General features: G+C 48.5%; 3 protein-coding genes across 3 annotated transcripts; 1 reads left to right on the top strand and 2 right to left on the bottom strand.

Annotated features, from left to right (window-relative positions):
* Window positions 1-497: 497 nt before the first annotated feature.
* On the top strand, window positions 498-2,894 carry CSUI_008549 (uncharacterized protein; the record flags this gene model as incomplete). Its single annotated transcript, XM_068068678.1, has 2 exons — window positions 498-1,434; window positions 2,119-2,894. 2 exons carry the CDS (start codon window positions 498-500, stop codon window positions 2,892-2,894), a joined length of 1,713 nt encoding a protein of 570 aa, XP_067919347.1.
* A 1,708-nt stretch (window positions 2,895-4,602) lies between these two features.
* Window positions 4,603-8,998, bottom strand: CSUI_008548 (dpy-30 motif protein; the record flags this gene model as incomplete). The annotated part of the gene is made up of 5 exons (XM_068068677.1): window positions 8,679-8,998; window positions 8,031-8,138; window positions 7,591-7,875; window positions 6,986-7,342; window positions 4,603-6,297 (listed from the first exon to the last, which is right to left on the bottom strand). Exons 1-5 carry the CDS (start codon window positions 8,991-8,993, stop codon window positions 4,603-4,605), a joined length of 2,760 nt encoding a protein of 919 aa, XP_067919346.1. The 5' UTR covers window positions 8,994-8,998.
* A 1,360-nt stretch (window positions 8,999-10,358) lies between these two features.
* Window positions 10,359-15,036, bottom strand: CSUI_008547 (n6-adenine-specific). The gene is made up of 4 exons (XM_068068676.1): window positions 14,929-15,036; window positions 13,643-14,086; window positions 12,442-12,525; window positions 10,359-11,889 (listed from the first exon to the last, which is right to left on the bottom strand). Exons 2-4 carry the CDS (start codon window positions 14,054-14,056, stop codon window positions 11,419-11,421), a joined length of 969 nt encoding a protein of 322 aa, XP_067919345.1. The 5' UTR covers window positions 14,057-14,086; window positions 14,929-15,036; the 3' UTR covers window positions 10,359-11,418.
* Between the last annotated feature and the right edge of the window lie 174 nt (window positions 15,037-15,210).

Below are 15,210 nucleotides of genomic sequence, written 5' to 3'. Positions count from 1 at the left end.
ACCCATGCTCCTCCTTTCCATCCCCGGTAATTCTCAAGCGCCTGAAGTTGAGTTCGCGCATCAAGTCACAGGGCTTCCTCTCAAAGGAAGAACGGGCATCGCAGGAAGTCCCGGCCCCCGGTATTCCCAGGCCGCTATGATGCTCTGAAGTGAGAAAGACGTGTTTTCATCATACCCTTGTGATCGTAGCTCTGATGGAGACCTCGAAAAAAGTCTGGTCTTTCTTCAAACAAGCGCTTGTTGAGGTTCTCTGACATCTAGGGACCGCGTCATAAAGACTAACAGATGAAGCTACCAGAGAACTTCGAGAAGTGTCAGAAGAGGCACAAGCGTGTTCCAACGCCCAGGAAAGGACAACGCTTTCCTTGTTTTGAGCTTGGCTTTCCTTTGTCTACGAAACCAAACTGAGACAGACAACTTCACCGTCTTTCATCTTGCTAGTGAATGGGAGTGATTATTTGTAGACATCTCTTTCTTTCTTTCCCTTTAATGGATAAATGGAGCTGTTTCTCGCCTACAAGTCGACTAGGGCTTTATCACCTCGGAGAGGAAGAAGTCGCAGTCTTGAAATGGATACTTCTTCGCCTCGAGATAGAAAAAGAAGCCCTCCTCGGCGGGGAAAGAACGAGCATGTATTCAAAGACAACGGTAGAAATGGTGTTTTGGATCAACATCTCAACAACCCTTCTCTCAGAGACATGTCAGGATCGTCCAAAGGATCATCGGCGAAACCAACCGACACATTTCTTAATGATAGGGAAAGCGAGTTTAGTATGAAGGACGATAGTACGGTGACTGGATCAAGGGAGGTCTTCAAAGACACGGCAGGCAGGAAAGCTCGTAGCACTGACACTAATAGCAGCTGTAGCAGTTCTCCTAACAAATGCATGACAAGGGGGCTACGGACGACATCGAGAAAAAGCTCAAACCCAACCTTCACGCAATTGAAAGAATCTTCCTCCTTCGTTTCAAATGAGGATGAGGGAAAAAGAGAAGTCGTCTCGAGTGGTGATACGGTCCACTCCAAAGCCCGGCGCGAAGCCAACGAACAGGAGAGAAAGCAGGAATCGAACGAAGAATCTAATAGAGGGAAAAGAAAGAGAACTCAAAACAACCGCAAGGACAAAAGAGACTCTCAAATTTCTCGAAAGTTTACTATGGCGCCGGAAACAGGTCTATCTCCTACCCCAATCATGGGGAATGAGGCCGTCGCTCCAACAGGAGATTGGTCTCCCTCAAGGCTCCTGACAGCCCTCCTTTCTCCACTGAGTAGTCTTGACAGCTCTGAAGGAGACAATAACAATAAAGATAAGAAAGAAGAAAAGGATCAAGAACCTTCCCTCGAACTGGACAAAATCTTTCTTGTTTCTCAACCAATCAGAAGCCCCCTCAAAACTCGACACAAGGAGAGGAGCACATGTGACAGGCATCAAGGTACTTACGTATGAGTGAGCCCCTGGTTCTTCACCGCTCCTCGTGAGTTTCTGCAAGCAGTCGTCTTTTGTCCTTTCTCGCGTTCGCCTGTCTCCTATGATAACACGGGGTCCTTTTATGAAGGCGAACGGGACGAGAACTAGACAACGGTTGTCCTTGTCCCACCGGGCTCCCAGGACCGGAGCTCCCTGTCTTTCCACCGAACCACAGCAGAGCCAACCAGTCGTCTTTAAAGAACCCAAGGTGTCAGGAAGGAGTAAGAGACAGATGTATAGACACAATAGTTGGAACACAAAAGAGCTTCTCTTGTGAAACAAGGCAGAGGGAGCCTCTTTCGCATTGCTAGAGATTCTCTCTGCGGAAAACATCCCCTCTCTTCAGTCGGGAGTACTTGACAACGGGGTCTTCTTATAAGGTGTCCCCACTGAATCCACTCTTTTCAGTCGGACAACGCCATGTGACACTAAGGACACGCCTCCGTACCAGGGACCGATCAGTTAAAACAACGCCATAAAAGCTGCTCTATTACTTGATAGACTCCTAGCTGTATGCCCTGAGCCGTCAAAAAGTTACCACCGTAGTGCTTTTAGATGTAGTCGAGGAACAGGCGTCTGCACATCACGCGGATTCTTTCTTCCTTTGTCTCTTTACCCTGACCTCATCTTTACGCCAAATCTTTTCTAGATCGAACAAGAGCCAGAAGTCTCCCCGCCGTTAGAAACAGATCAAGAGGAAGATCGACAGAACGGGAGGCTCAGAAGACGGGAGGATCACGACGTAGAATATCTTCGCAAGGTTCCGGGGCTCTGGCGAATGACAAGAAGAGCGCGTTCGCTTCTTGTCTCTCGCCTACATCTGCCTCTGATCGACTTGCTCTGGGGAATAAGCCTGATCCATACTTTGTCTTCAACCCTGACCTGTTTGACGACGAAGACGTTTGGACCGAGTCGCGGCTGAGACAGCTATGCGATTCTCTTGAGATAGATGCTGGTAGCACGGCAACGGAGAGAACACGCGATAGGCTGCTAAATAGTTTAAGAGATTTCCATCGAAGCCGAATGTTCACGGAAAGGTGGCATGTTAGTGATGAAGACTTTCTGAACTTCAATCAAGAAGGGAGCAACTTCTTCTTTGTGCCTGTCGACACAATGGACGTTCCCTCAGAGTGCGTTAATGTCGTTGACACGGCTTCCCATAATAGAGCAAAACCTATTCTAAAGAAGGCACGCCGGTCCAGTACCCCCGTCGACAGCAGTCTCTCGCCGGACGGGACAAGGGAGAAGGCCACAAGCTCGACCGAGAATGCGAGAAACAGAAAAAGGAAGAGACCTTTCACAGGCGAAGACAGTACAAGTAGATTTACATCCAACAAGCGGATCAAATTCAGCGCATTCAATAGTGTCCAGCTCATCGACCCACCGCCTCAGGAGAAAGACAGTGAGTTATCAACCGAATCCTAAGTCGTACCCGAGAAAACATTGCCAGATGCTTCAGAACGTTAACCCGGGCGTATTCCTGCGAGTGTAGATCTTGTAGATCCTTGTTTGACTGAAGAATGGATGAATTTCGATGAAAGCTGCATGTCTGACCTCCAGACCGTAGTTCTGCTGTCTAAGGTTATAAGCGAAAAGACGTGCTTGAGGAAAAGGTCCTTATGAAACGCCTCACGAAGCAGCTACAATAGTAGCTTTCCTAGAAAGCGCGTTCAATTAAAGCCCTGAGGTGCCCGGCTATTCCGTATCTCGTGCCTTCACGGCCGAGTGGAGTTTTGCAAAGAATTGCGTACAGAGAATCTGAAGATGACATATCTCCCTGAGCTCCGCAGATTCAGATCGTTGGAGGGTCGAGGACCCGGCGTACAGGAAAACAGGGGGGGGAGTTCAGACTATATCATGGAATTCTTGAAGGCCTGTGTTTAGACGGCATAGTGCACCGGTGGCTCACAAGTCCTTGAGATGAGTGAACTGGTCATGAGTGAACTGACACCTGGTGTCCGTCAGTTCGAAGAACCACCGTACGTTCTTACACCGACTTTTCCAGTGTCTCTTCCTTATCATCATGCTGTGCAGTCAGAAACGGCTCATCAGCATTTCGTCGTAACCCTAGGCAACTTCTTTTTCCTGCGATCTGCAGCTGCCGATGGCTTGTGGCCACCGATCTGCTCCAAGAGGCAATAAGATACCGCCGACGGCGCGGAGACCTCAAATAGAGCCACGAGCGCTTCGTCCCGTAGTTCGATCCATCTATTGCAGAAGACCGTCGCCCTACCAAAAAGTGCCGAGCATAGCCTGGAATCGAGATGCCTACTGCCTCACCTTCTTGTTTCTCAGTGTCTGCTACGACTGCATTGATGATAACCCTCTCCGCCTAGTATGGACTGAGCGTCAAGATGTTCTGACGACAGCTTGTTGTACAGAAAGAACAACTGTTATCGTGTTGCCTAGGTTGCAACGCCAACTGGGCTGGCTCTCTACTATGGGGAAATCTCCACCTGAAATCAATAGGCTTCACGAATGTTTGGAGTCTACTTTAGACAGTGAGTCTTGTAGTTGTCATGTCGAGCCAGGACAGGTACCTCGGTTGCAGCTGTAGGCGAAAAAGCCATCCGAGACGATAATTCGGTCGATCTTGAGGGCGTGAACAAGTTCACTATCTAGTACGCTGCCACTAAAGGAACATACTCTGACAAACAAAGTACAATAGATTAGAGTGCAAAGAGGCTCGGCAGACTCCGTTGAATTCAGTCACTCAGTTGCGTGGTTGCTACATTCCTCTCAGCGGCCCAACAATGGTGCTTTCTCTGAGTATCTTCTCAAGCTGGATGGACAGTAGGGCCCCGTTCTCCGGCAGGGAACAGCCAGGCACAAAAACACTTTCCCCAGCGGTCCAACGAGAGCAACCCCATCCTTCATAGCACAAGGCACACGTAGGCGCTCTGCCCGCCCACTCTGCCATCTCTGCTAGGTTACTCGTGCAACCGGCAGGCCTCTCGAAACACGAAGAACAGAAAGTCAAGCGCGCTTGAATAAGCTTCCACAAACATACGGTGCACGGACGAAAGCACCGTTTCGGCTTTCCTATCTCAAGTAACCGATTCGCTACGTTCCTGTCCAAATCCCTGGAGCGAGAGTGCGGAAGAGATACGATCCTTGGGGGCGTCCGACTTCGTCACAATCTTTCGTCGTTTACCCCTGCAGCCTGCTTCTTTCCCGGCGTCTCCGAGACCAGAGGATTCGTAGCGGCACCCGTCTTGGCTGTGCTACCCTGGCCTCCTCTTGGACTTTGCGGCCGCGAAGAGTCCATGAGACCCCAAGGCATCTGAGGCGGTGTCACGCGGACGGTACGATTGAAGTGCGTAGCATGGCGAAGCAGGTAGAATGCAATCCAAGCCAGGGGGTTCTCCGGTCTGTCTTTGCTGATCTCTTCTATCGCAGGCAGAAGTACCGGTATTACTGTTGCCCTTAAGTATTCTCTTGTCGGTAGCGCCTTGATTTCTTCGGCACTGAGCCCTGCGAACGGATCGAGAGCTTTCAAGAATCGCGGCTTCGGACGTTCAGGAGCAGGGACGTCAGGCGAGTCGCACCCTCTATTTTTGCTCTGTCCACTCCGTGCTGCGCTGGCTCCTGGCGAAGAGTCCACCTCCGCACTTGCGAGAGAAGATGCGCCAGAGCTCCAAAGAGAGATTGGCCTCCAGTCAGCAGATAAAGGATCCGTTTGTCCCATCATCCGCCTGCGTTGTGATAAGGACTCCTCGACAAGGTTGCATACGTAGTCAGGGTTGCAGAGCAGGCTACACGGCTCCGGAATGAGCACCGTGTACACGATATCCACTGTCACACGCGCTCGGAGCATTCCAGTCGGACCCAACGCTGGAGCACCCTCGCATGCTCCGGGATTCTCGCCTTGTCCTAATGCTTCGGTTATCATCCACTGGCTTTCTACTGTACTCGTCGAAGCTCCGGGAATAGCCGGAAGAACCGCTGCCGGGTTCATTGCCCGCCCCGAATAGAATAGCGCCGAACCAAGAACTGCTTCAACTACATTCATTGTTGGCACGCACACCAACCCCTCTTGTACAGAAGGGACTGAGGGAGAGCTAAGGCAGACATGAAAGAGCGTGAAATCCGCAGGGTCAACAAGCACAGGTAGAGGAGTAAGAGGATCGGCAAGAGAGAATTTCACTGTGGTACGTTGGCAACTGATGGACTGTCTGACGACGTCGGTTCCCGCTATGGACGGGGCGGCTAGCGAACCTTGTGGTGTCCCTCCAGCATCTGCGGAAGAAGCGGACCGAGAACCTGGCGAACGCTCTGAGGCAGTGGTTTCATCTGGTCCTTTCGCTGTTGCGGAAGCGTGACTTGCTCTTCGTAGAGAACCTCTCCGAGAACGAGAAACAGCAGGCGAAGAAGAAACCTCTTCCGTGTGCTCGGCTGGTACAGTCTCAGAGGCTGGGTGATTATCCGTCCGCTCTGGGGAAGAGGTTGTAGAGTTTTCCTGGGACGGAGGCGTACACTTTCTAGGTGTCGGGGGGGTGCCAAAGCAAAGGCAAACGACACTGTGACGCGAAAGAAGGTCATGAGTGACCCCAGCATAAATCTCTTGGATACCTTGATAGCGCAGTCCTTCTGTTGGGAAATCAGCTGTCCAGAATGACTGAAGACGACCCCAGGCCACTCGCTGCCTCTCCAGCTGCCCTTCCGTGCACTCGGCGATTTCTTGTGTTGGGTATTGTGTCCTCTGAGGAACTTCGTCAGCCGGCGAAGAGGCGGCAGCCGAGCCGGCTGTACTGATTGAAACACATCCAATCTGGCATGGAGATATACGCAGGTCCGGGGTGGATTTTTTGCGTCCATCCAGGAAAACCTGCGTGGCGGAGGGAAGGCAACAGAAGCAGTGGACTTCGCATACGTTTCTATCTTGAATCGTGTTGACACACCATATTCAAAGTCAGAGACTGCTCGCTCTGAAAAGATGGCGCGACAGACCCTAGTGGGCCAGGCCACGGTATACGGAAACGGTGAAAGTGGCTTGCTTCGCACCCGCCGCGGCAAGACTAGACGGCCGGCGACCATCGAGGGATCTGCTCCGCCTGAGGAACGGTCATGCCGCAGGCATCTCTCGCAGAAGAACACCGTTCATTTATCTGGGCAAGGATCGACCAGGGCTGATGTTGGAGCACTCTGGAACCTGGTGAGGTTCTTTACCTAATGTCATCGACCGCAGGTTGTCCCTGTTTCGTGGCGAATCGAGATGCGGGTCGTACCACGTTGTAAAACGCTGCCGTATCAAATTACAATAACATCCATAGGGTTTCGCCGTCAAGAAGAAGACGGCGTCACCCGAGATGAAAGGATATACCTCTACGGACAAAGACGTTCACGGAAGGAGATTGAGAGCGGCGCCAAAGAAAGATACGCAAATCCCAAAGATCAAACCGAAATGAGAAAAAGAAAAAATGAGACAGATTAAGCATTCGTCGATCACAAAGATGAACTAAGAGTGAAGCAAGGCCAGCCTTGGGACAAAGCGTCTACCAGCTTCGAAGTCCTACCTGTTTTGTTCTATTTTCACCGTCAAAGGCAGGGTGCCTTCCTTCACAAAGATCGTTGAACTCCCGTACTAGGCTGCTGATATGTTTTCCACCAATGTGGTCTCGTGTATAGAACACCAGTTTGAAAGCGACCCTTTGCTTGATCCAGGTAAACAGAGTATGGAACAGATAGGGCATTGTATACCAGTAGCCCTGCTTCATCCGTGCCCTGTATAAGCCTTCATCTGCATCAGGCGTCGGCTCACTTCTTGCTTCTGAAGTACCCGACAAGTTCGCAAGAAGCGCAGACCCCGAGCCAGAGACCTCGGTCCGGTCTGTGGATAACTGTCTCTCCGGAGTTGGAGAGTCGCCGGGCTCCTGGAAGGACCAGCGATACAGCACAAAAGGCAATGCGACTACAAATGTCACTCAATCGGGTTCGAGACACCACTGGTTGGAGGCGGGACCGTAAAGCGTTTGCAATCTTTGCCAGGACGGTGCTGAAGGCTCAGACAGCGGAAAGCTCTTTCCCTCACCACAAAGTCTGCGATGCTGCTTGCATCGACTTGTACCAATTCGGCCTTCAGCGCCAGGAGCGCAGGCCTCCGACTCGAAAAGGCTCTTACCCCCGCTCTGTCGTCTGAGGATACAGGAACTTGGGCTAAGACTTCTTCAGGATTGGGCGTCTCGCAGTTCATACCAAGACGAACTGTCAGTGGTAGGGTTATCCGCTTCATCAGTTGGGTATGAACTGACTTGAGCACATCTTCCGGGTTCGCCGCTTTCGCCTTGTCAGCCTGGGTTGCGTTCCCGTCATTCTGCTGCCGGTGTCTATTAGACCGTTGTGTTCCCTGCTTATTTGAACCCGCCTGTCCGAATGTCTGCAAAGCTCTGCGTATATTCTCGCATACCTACAAAAAGTAGCCAAGGCCAACATCCTGTTTTCACGGTGTCTGAAACGGTCGCGCCTTTCGCGCTTTTGTCGACTGCTAGAAGTGGCGGCCTACGTTCGTTTCTTCGGCCTTTGTCGGTCAGCGCAGTGAACAGTGTGGCTATGGAGAAGTACCTGAGGGTCGTCGGGGTCTGGGGCAGTATGCCTTGTGCGGAGAAATTGACCGTACGTGACGAGACTGTCATCATCGTCCGGAGGGTCGCAGGAGGGAACTTCGCTGACCTATAGACACATGGCGGAGGAAAAGTCCTTCCGTTCTGCTTCTTGGTCGTTAGCTAGAGAGAGGGACAGCGCAACTGGCGGAGACGTCATACGACACCCAAACAAACCGCTCTACAGGTCCACAGGATGATCCTATGCGAGGTGATCAGTCGGTATCCAGCCAGCCTCTCCCCTCCACTTGGAAATTCTGTGGCATCAGCTGGTTCTGTATTCCATGTCACCTACAACTATCTTCACCGTGGCGGTGAGATTTTTCTGACACCAAACTATAGGGGCTGTCAGATACACGGCCGAGGGACATCTTTGCAAGAAATTAAAGTGACCGCTTCCTATTCCGTGACAAGAGTAATAACGAGAAGGTGACGGGGAACAGATTGTCCCCGTGCGCCGCTATTACAAAAAGTGTAGGCCGCTCGAGCAAAGGTTCGTCACTCAGCCCCGTTTTGAAGGCCGACTGTCGAGCAGAACTAGCTTGCCTCTTCGGGAATCTTGATGATTTTGACGAGACTCAGTTCGCACTACCGTGGATGCTCTATTTACCGGCTTCCATTGCCCTGTTTCAGCATCCAAAGTTCCCCACATGAACTCAGCTAGGAGATTTGAGGCGAAATCCTTAGCGCAGCAAGCTTCCATTGGAAACTCTTCTTGTTCTTGGAGCCCGCTGGAATCGCGTCGGGCGGTACCTTGTCTTGCGAACCGGGTCGCTAAGACAACAGCATTGTCTGCGTCGATGTGTAATATGCGTGTTGGTTGTTGTTCTGCAGTTGGTTGCGAGCTATTCAGATTTGCCCGTCCCCCAGGAAGACCTGAGGACTCAGTCCGGGCTCCTGCCTTCGTGGCAGTGGCTTTCTCCATGTTCGCTGATCATTAAAGTGCAGTGCCGTCAACCCCCGCAGTGGTAGTGAGTTGCGCCTTCTTTCGCGGGCTTCCTGCAGAGCTATTCGCAATATTATGAATGCGGCACATGGACCCAGAGAAAATCCATACACGTCTAACCCTGAGCTCCCCTGAAAAGCATCCGACTCCCATTCGTCTGTTTCGTCAAGATTCTTCGGGGAGCTACAGCAGGCCGAGGCGTTGGTGAGAAAGAGAAGAAAATGGCATGCAAAGGCATCACTTTTACGAAAAGCCAGCTACTCTGCGTTGGGGGTCCCGCATCTCTCCCGGACTGCAGTCCTCCTGTAAGAAACTAACGAATGCGATGGTAGGGCGAGTGTCACGCGAGTTTGTTTCATAACTTGACAAAGCAAGAGAAAATGGTAGTCTTTCGTACATCACCTTGCCGGTACGGCTCAAGACACTTCGGTTCGTCACTTGTGTGGGGGGTCGGGCGAAACACTGACTTTCTGGTAAGCCCTGGCCGGAGCGAGCACTGGGACTTTCTTCCTCCGAGACAAACATTTCTAGCGCCGAAAAAAAAATCGGGTAGTTCCGAACATGCCCTTGTCACTCTCTGCCGTCAAGCCTCAAGCGCCGACATCATCCCGGGAGCGGGAGACCCTGGGGAGGTCGTTCTCGGGTACTAGAAAGACGATGATCTGTTTGTGGAATAGAAGGATCGGCCTCCTGAATGCAACAGGACAGAAAGTGGGTACGCGGACCAGCACGCCGTGTGCCGGTTACAGTCGCGGCACCTAGCTTTATTACTCGGTCTAAGCAGAAACCTGTTTCCGCTTCAGCACCCCCGGAAAACGAAGTATACAAACAGAATGTGAGTGTAAAAGCAAACCTCAGAATATGAAGCCAGCAGTCGATCTTCGTCTCGATAGAAGTACGGGTGACAACCGCGGACGCGAGAGCCTCGGATACTACGCTTGACGCCATTGATTAGGCATTCCTTTTCCCCTTCCGGAGAACAACAGGATCTCGACCGAGTATTTTTCTGTGGAGGGGAGATTTCGACAGTGAAGGTAGTTGTCGAACCTACGCGCACGAGGAATTTCTATCGTCAGTAGGCTTGCGAGAAATGCTCGTAAGCTACGCTGTTGAACTTAGAATGAATGAGCGGCCCCCGAAGAACTAAGGCTCTTGCTCTAAGAGACACACATGTGGGTCCGGCACGGCAGACCATCGTGATTGTGTTCTTGCTCGAGAATCCGGCGACTACACACGGAGTTCGCGGATCTCCTTCACTAAAATAGTCTCTCCGACAGAGAGAGCATCTTACCACCAAAGAAGATTCACGACTCTCCATAACAGAACAAGTGACGGAAAGCACTGGATTGGAGTTACGCAACTAAGGTATTCGCTTTTCCACGGGAAACAAATGAATGACTCTAGCACGATCACCATCACAGCAAGGAAAGCAGTACCGAGGAAGTGACAGAGTTGGTAACTTATAACAATGAACCTGCTGGGACGAATACAACAGATCCTGCTGCTGTCTTCGTTGCCGCTTCCTTTTCTCTCTGTAGCTGAAAAGCTCGCAGTACCTGTCGAATAAGAAGCTAGGGCTATCACGGATAAAGAGGATAGCAAAGCTCTCCCGTTCAACTTTGCTTAGAGTTATTCTGAAAGACAAATCTCAAACTAGGGACAAAGAGACTGAAGCTTTGCGAGACCTTGATGGACCTTGCTTTCTGTTTTTCATTCATTTCCCAATCTACGAAGTTAAGAAACAATGATTTTTCGCATAAGTCTGTTTTGCTATAATTTTCGTCGAGATTCTCTCCACAACGTCTTGGCTGATTTCCCACAGACAGAGGGACAGGTCACTGACAGTCAGGAATTGTTCCTTGTCTTTCTTCGTCTTACCAGACCCAACGAGATTTGTTGGAAGAGTTGACACACGAAAAAAAAAACAAAAGACCTGTTTCAGAAACTTTCTGAGATGGCTGTACCTTCCTAGCTACAAACGACGAACACCAGCCAAGACGGAATTGTTTGACCAAACGTTGATGTGTGTCTCTACAGACATAGGTATGCTTTTAGAAAGGTAAAAAGTAAGCTCTTCAGACTACTTCCTAGTCGTAGAACCCCTGTATCTGCTTATTACCACAGAACCACTCGCGGTTCATCACGTGTTTTCGGCGCACAAAGAGCGGCATTCCAAGGCTTCTATGACAATGAGAACACAGGCATTCGCGAGTGTGTCTGTGTCTCGGGTGTATGTACACCACGCGTACCTCCACCTTACTCTTTTTGTACTTCTGAACTACAGTTAGCTCCTTGTATAGAGTCCCGAGATGTTTCTCTTTTCCTACTTTTTCATCACTCAATCTTCATTTGTATGCGTCTCCTCTCGCCTCTCAACAATCGTTGCTGTCTTGAAGACTTCTTCTCATTCATTCTTTCTCTCAACTCCACGTCGTTCAATCCACCCCTCTGAGAGAAGTTGCTTACGATGTAGTCCCAAGGGAACAAACTCGCTAGGTTTCTCTTGTCCATACCAGTAGCTTGTTTCTGGCAACAGAGTCTCATTCAAATGAGTTATATTCTTTCTCTTGTACTGTTTTCCGTCATACTCTTTTTCATCCTTGGCAGGAACGTCTCTCTCTTCTAAGACTCTTCGATTTGAGCCAGAATCAGTCTTCATTTCTTCTCCGTTCAAAGCCTGCATGCAGTCTGTCAAATCTGTGTTTTCTTGGCTCCGTTGTCCTTGTCGTCCTGTTTCTCTCGGTTGGAGAGAAGTAAACTCTTTCTTTCTAGGAGTAAGATAGACTTTCTGCTTAACGTAAACACCTACACATGTCCGTCCATATAAACGGTTGCGTAGACCTATGAGAGCAGCAGATGTCGTCTCGCTTCGTATCTACGTTGAAACCAAATATACACAGAAAAACAGAGGAGAGAGGGAACACTAGGGCAGGAAGGATGTTGAAAGAAAAGCAGTTTTATTTCGTGGGTGGTAGGAGTGACGAAGAAGAAAGTCTGTATACCTTCACCAACACTGGGCTTGAAGTAAAAAAGATTTATACCTTGTAGTCATGTAGATAGATACGTATGAATAAAGCATATATATATGTGTATACTTTGAGCTGATTTATATATACCCGTGAGCACTTCGTTACTTGTATACATATAGTTACCTGTACATACACAAGCTACGCTGTATTCTGAGGTCATACATATATATATATATACAGGACACACAAGCAAGCAGGTAAGATATCTCTCCAGCCAAATCGGCCGCTCTGCCTGACAAGTCCTGAGACTCTTTCTACTTCCAGAAAGTCTAAGACATACCAGAGACGAAAAAGAAGAAGTCAGTTTTCTTTGTTCTCTCTTTTCTTTCCCTCTCTTTCTCTCACTCGTTCTTTCGGCTCGCTCTTCCACACGTCCGCTTTCTCCTTTTGCTACTCACCAAGCGAGGAAGACACCCGATCTCCTTCGGATACTCTATCACGACTAGTGAATCATCCCTTATTACTGAGCAGTTCAATAACAACTGAAGGGAGAAAGAAAGAAAGGCTAGCAGAAGAAAGGCAAGAGATAGTGAAGAATAAGCAGGAGATGCTTGTGTGGTTGAGGTGTATGTACACAGTATGGTTTGATGGGATCGATCATGACGTGATTTGTGAAAACATTCGTTATTGAAACAAAAGACTAGATACCTTTGTCGACTGTCAAGAAATGCAAAGCCAGGGCATCAGTATCACCTCATTCAAGAAAGCGAGGTCTATACATACGGAGCAAGATTTCTTAAGGCCTTTTCTTACGCACATATATATATATATATACGTATAGCTACACTTAAATCTTGTCCACACATCGTTATGGTTCCCGCGCATAGAATCACCGCGCTAGGTGTATATACACTTGGACTTTCGCCTGTCTCGCTGTTAGTTGGAAGCCCGCGGGAGAATGGATTACGTCACTTAACAGGAAAGATTCAGTAGATGACTTAATCCCTTTGATTGAGAAAGAAAGAAAGTTATTACTAAGATGAAACCAAGGAATCTCAAGGAAAGAAAAGGAGAGAGAGAAAATCATGTCCCCCAACCTTCTTTCAATCGCAAGCTTATCGGAATCACTAAGGGTCCCTTGCCTGCTTTTTCTTCCTCCTTCTTCAGTTCCAACATGCACTACACACACGCGTTGAGATACATAGATAGCTAGATAGATAGATAGACTAGGCACAGGAAGACATACGTGGGTACCTATTTATCTACGTATATATATACGTATATATACAATCCGAACGCTCACGCGATGAAGAGCGCGCGGCGGTTGAATGCGTCGGGTATGTACGGACACGGAATGTATCTATCTGTATATATATATATATGGATACAGATACTTATGCGCAATGAATGCCAGCGATCTTCTAGGCTCCAGGGTCGATGGGAACTAGTCATGGTGGAAGCTACAGACGCTTCATTCAAGCAGAACTACAAGATGTATGTATATGTACACCCGTCTACACATATCGATATGTATGCGCATAAGCATACATATACATAAGTGTACATTTGTATACACACTCTTGATATGAAAACAGGATGCCCTGTTGTATAGATACGTGTTTACGTGTATATGTGTATATGTATTTCGGATGTATTTACCTGGATTAAGTCTTTATATACAACTGTCGTGTATGGAGGCGTCATAAGTACAAGATCAAAAAGATGCGTTGAAACCACTCTCTTCTTTTCCTTCTTCGTATCTCCCCGATATTCATATTCTTTCTCTAGAATGTCATCTCTCAACTTCTCTATCATTCGCTGCACGCCACTACTCCTCGTGCTGTCTTCAGAAGATCTTCTCCTATCCAACTCGTCCATATCCTCTCTCTGATAACTCCTACCCATCTCCGTAGGCTCGTCTAGAGAAAGAGACGCGTGAAGTGTCTGGGCTTCTTTCATTCGATTTGCCTGACGGAAAAGAAATCTAGGGAAATCATGAAGAGGAAAGAAGCGATGAGGAGCAAGAAGAAACTCTTCGACTGACGCCCGGATCACTCGACTTCTCTCCGTCATCTCGCAGTAACGAAGATTTACAGCTGCTGCCTAAGAAGTGGAGCATACAGATGAAGAAGGTAAAGACAAAATTGAAAGAGATGACAAGGACTCCCGGCGGAGGAAGACGAGGCAGGGAAATTTGTCACGCTTCAGGAAGATTCAAGAGAAATCTCAGTGTGTTTCACATCCACCTCACTCCGCAATTGCGATACGAGTACAGATGGACGCAGGTAAGCAAATGCATAGAGAGAGGCAGAGAGAAGTGCACGGATATATAGATAGGTACACATGTATATCGATGCAGCCATACATAGAGAGCTCAGAGGTGCATGCACTATCGCTTGTCTACTTCTTATGGTCACATGAGGAATAACTTGGAAATAGATATAAATACATATACATAGACACGTATAGATAGGTGTACATAGACGATGATACATATGACGTGCGTGATACAGCGACATCTGTCTATGAGATCCAGAGCCATATCGAGTCGACGAGTGTGAAGGAGAGAGTCAAGATATACAGACAGCTTCAATACAGTTTCTATATCATATGTAGACTCATGATTCTATCCCTCAATACGCTTCTATGATAGATGATCAAGACACATGAACTTCTATCTTCCTTACTTGAGATATGTCAGAGACATTCTCTCTTTCTTCCCACTGTGTTTATCTCTATCATCAGAGACTGTCTTTTAGCCGTGGACAGAATCTGACAATGAATGCTATCAAAGTACGCTCCACTCCAGGTGTAACTACTGCATCTATATGCATATACATATATACATATATATATATATATAGGGACATACATGTGGATCCATGTCCATCTCTCTGTAGCCGTCTCTTCTGGTGTATAGTGAGTCTGGTTTTCCAAAGACTTACTTCACAACAGTCGAGAGAAGAATCGACAAGAAGGACAGTCGATGAGTCCTCGCCACGAGAGAGAGCTTCAATTGCTAAAGCTCCACTTCCACTGAAAAGATCTAGAACTCTGAGAAAAAAGAAAGAAAGGAAACCCTAGGAACCACATATACTTCACTGTACAGAGAGAGATAAAACAGATAGCTGTGATACGAATTGAGCATGAGCGAGAGATAGATAGATAGATAGATTAAAGATAGATAGATAGATAGATAGATTAATGATAGATAGATTAAAGATAGA

Source organism: Cystoisospora suis (genome assembly GCF_002600585.1).
Source record: "Cystoisospora suis strain Wien I chromosome Unknown contig_4820, whole genome shotgun sequence".
Taxonomy (NCBI): Eukaryota; Apicomplexa; class Conoidasida; order Eucoccidiorida; family Sarcocystidae; genus Cystoisospora; species Cystoisospora suis.
Note: the sequence above shows the minus strand (reverse complement) of the source record. Positions and strands in the feature narration are given on the sequence as shown.

Excerpts from the sequence above, each read along its gene's own strand:
- CSUI_008547 (XM_068068676.1), bottom strand. The coding sequence starts at position 14,056 with ATGACGGAGAGAAGTCGAGTGATCCGGGCGTCAGTCGAAGAGTTTCTT. Across the intron at positions 12,526-13,642 it reads TATATAAAGACTTAATCCAG|TTGTTATTGAACTGCTCAGT; the intron begins GTAAATACATCC and ends TTCTCCCTTCAG. Across the intron at positions 11,890-12,441 it reads TCGGGTGTCTTCCTCGCTTG|ATACGAAGCGAGACGACATC; the intron begins GTGAGTAGCAAA and ends GTTTCAACGTAG.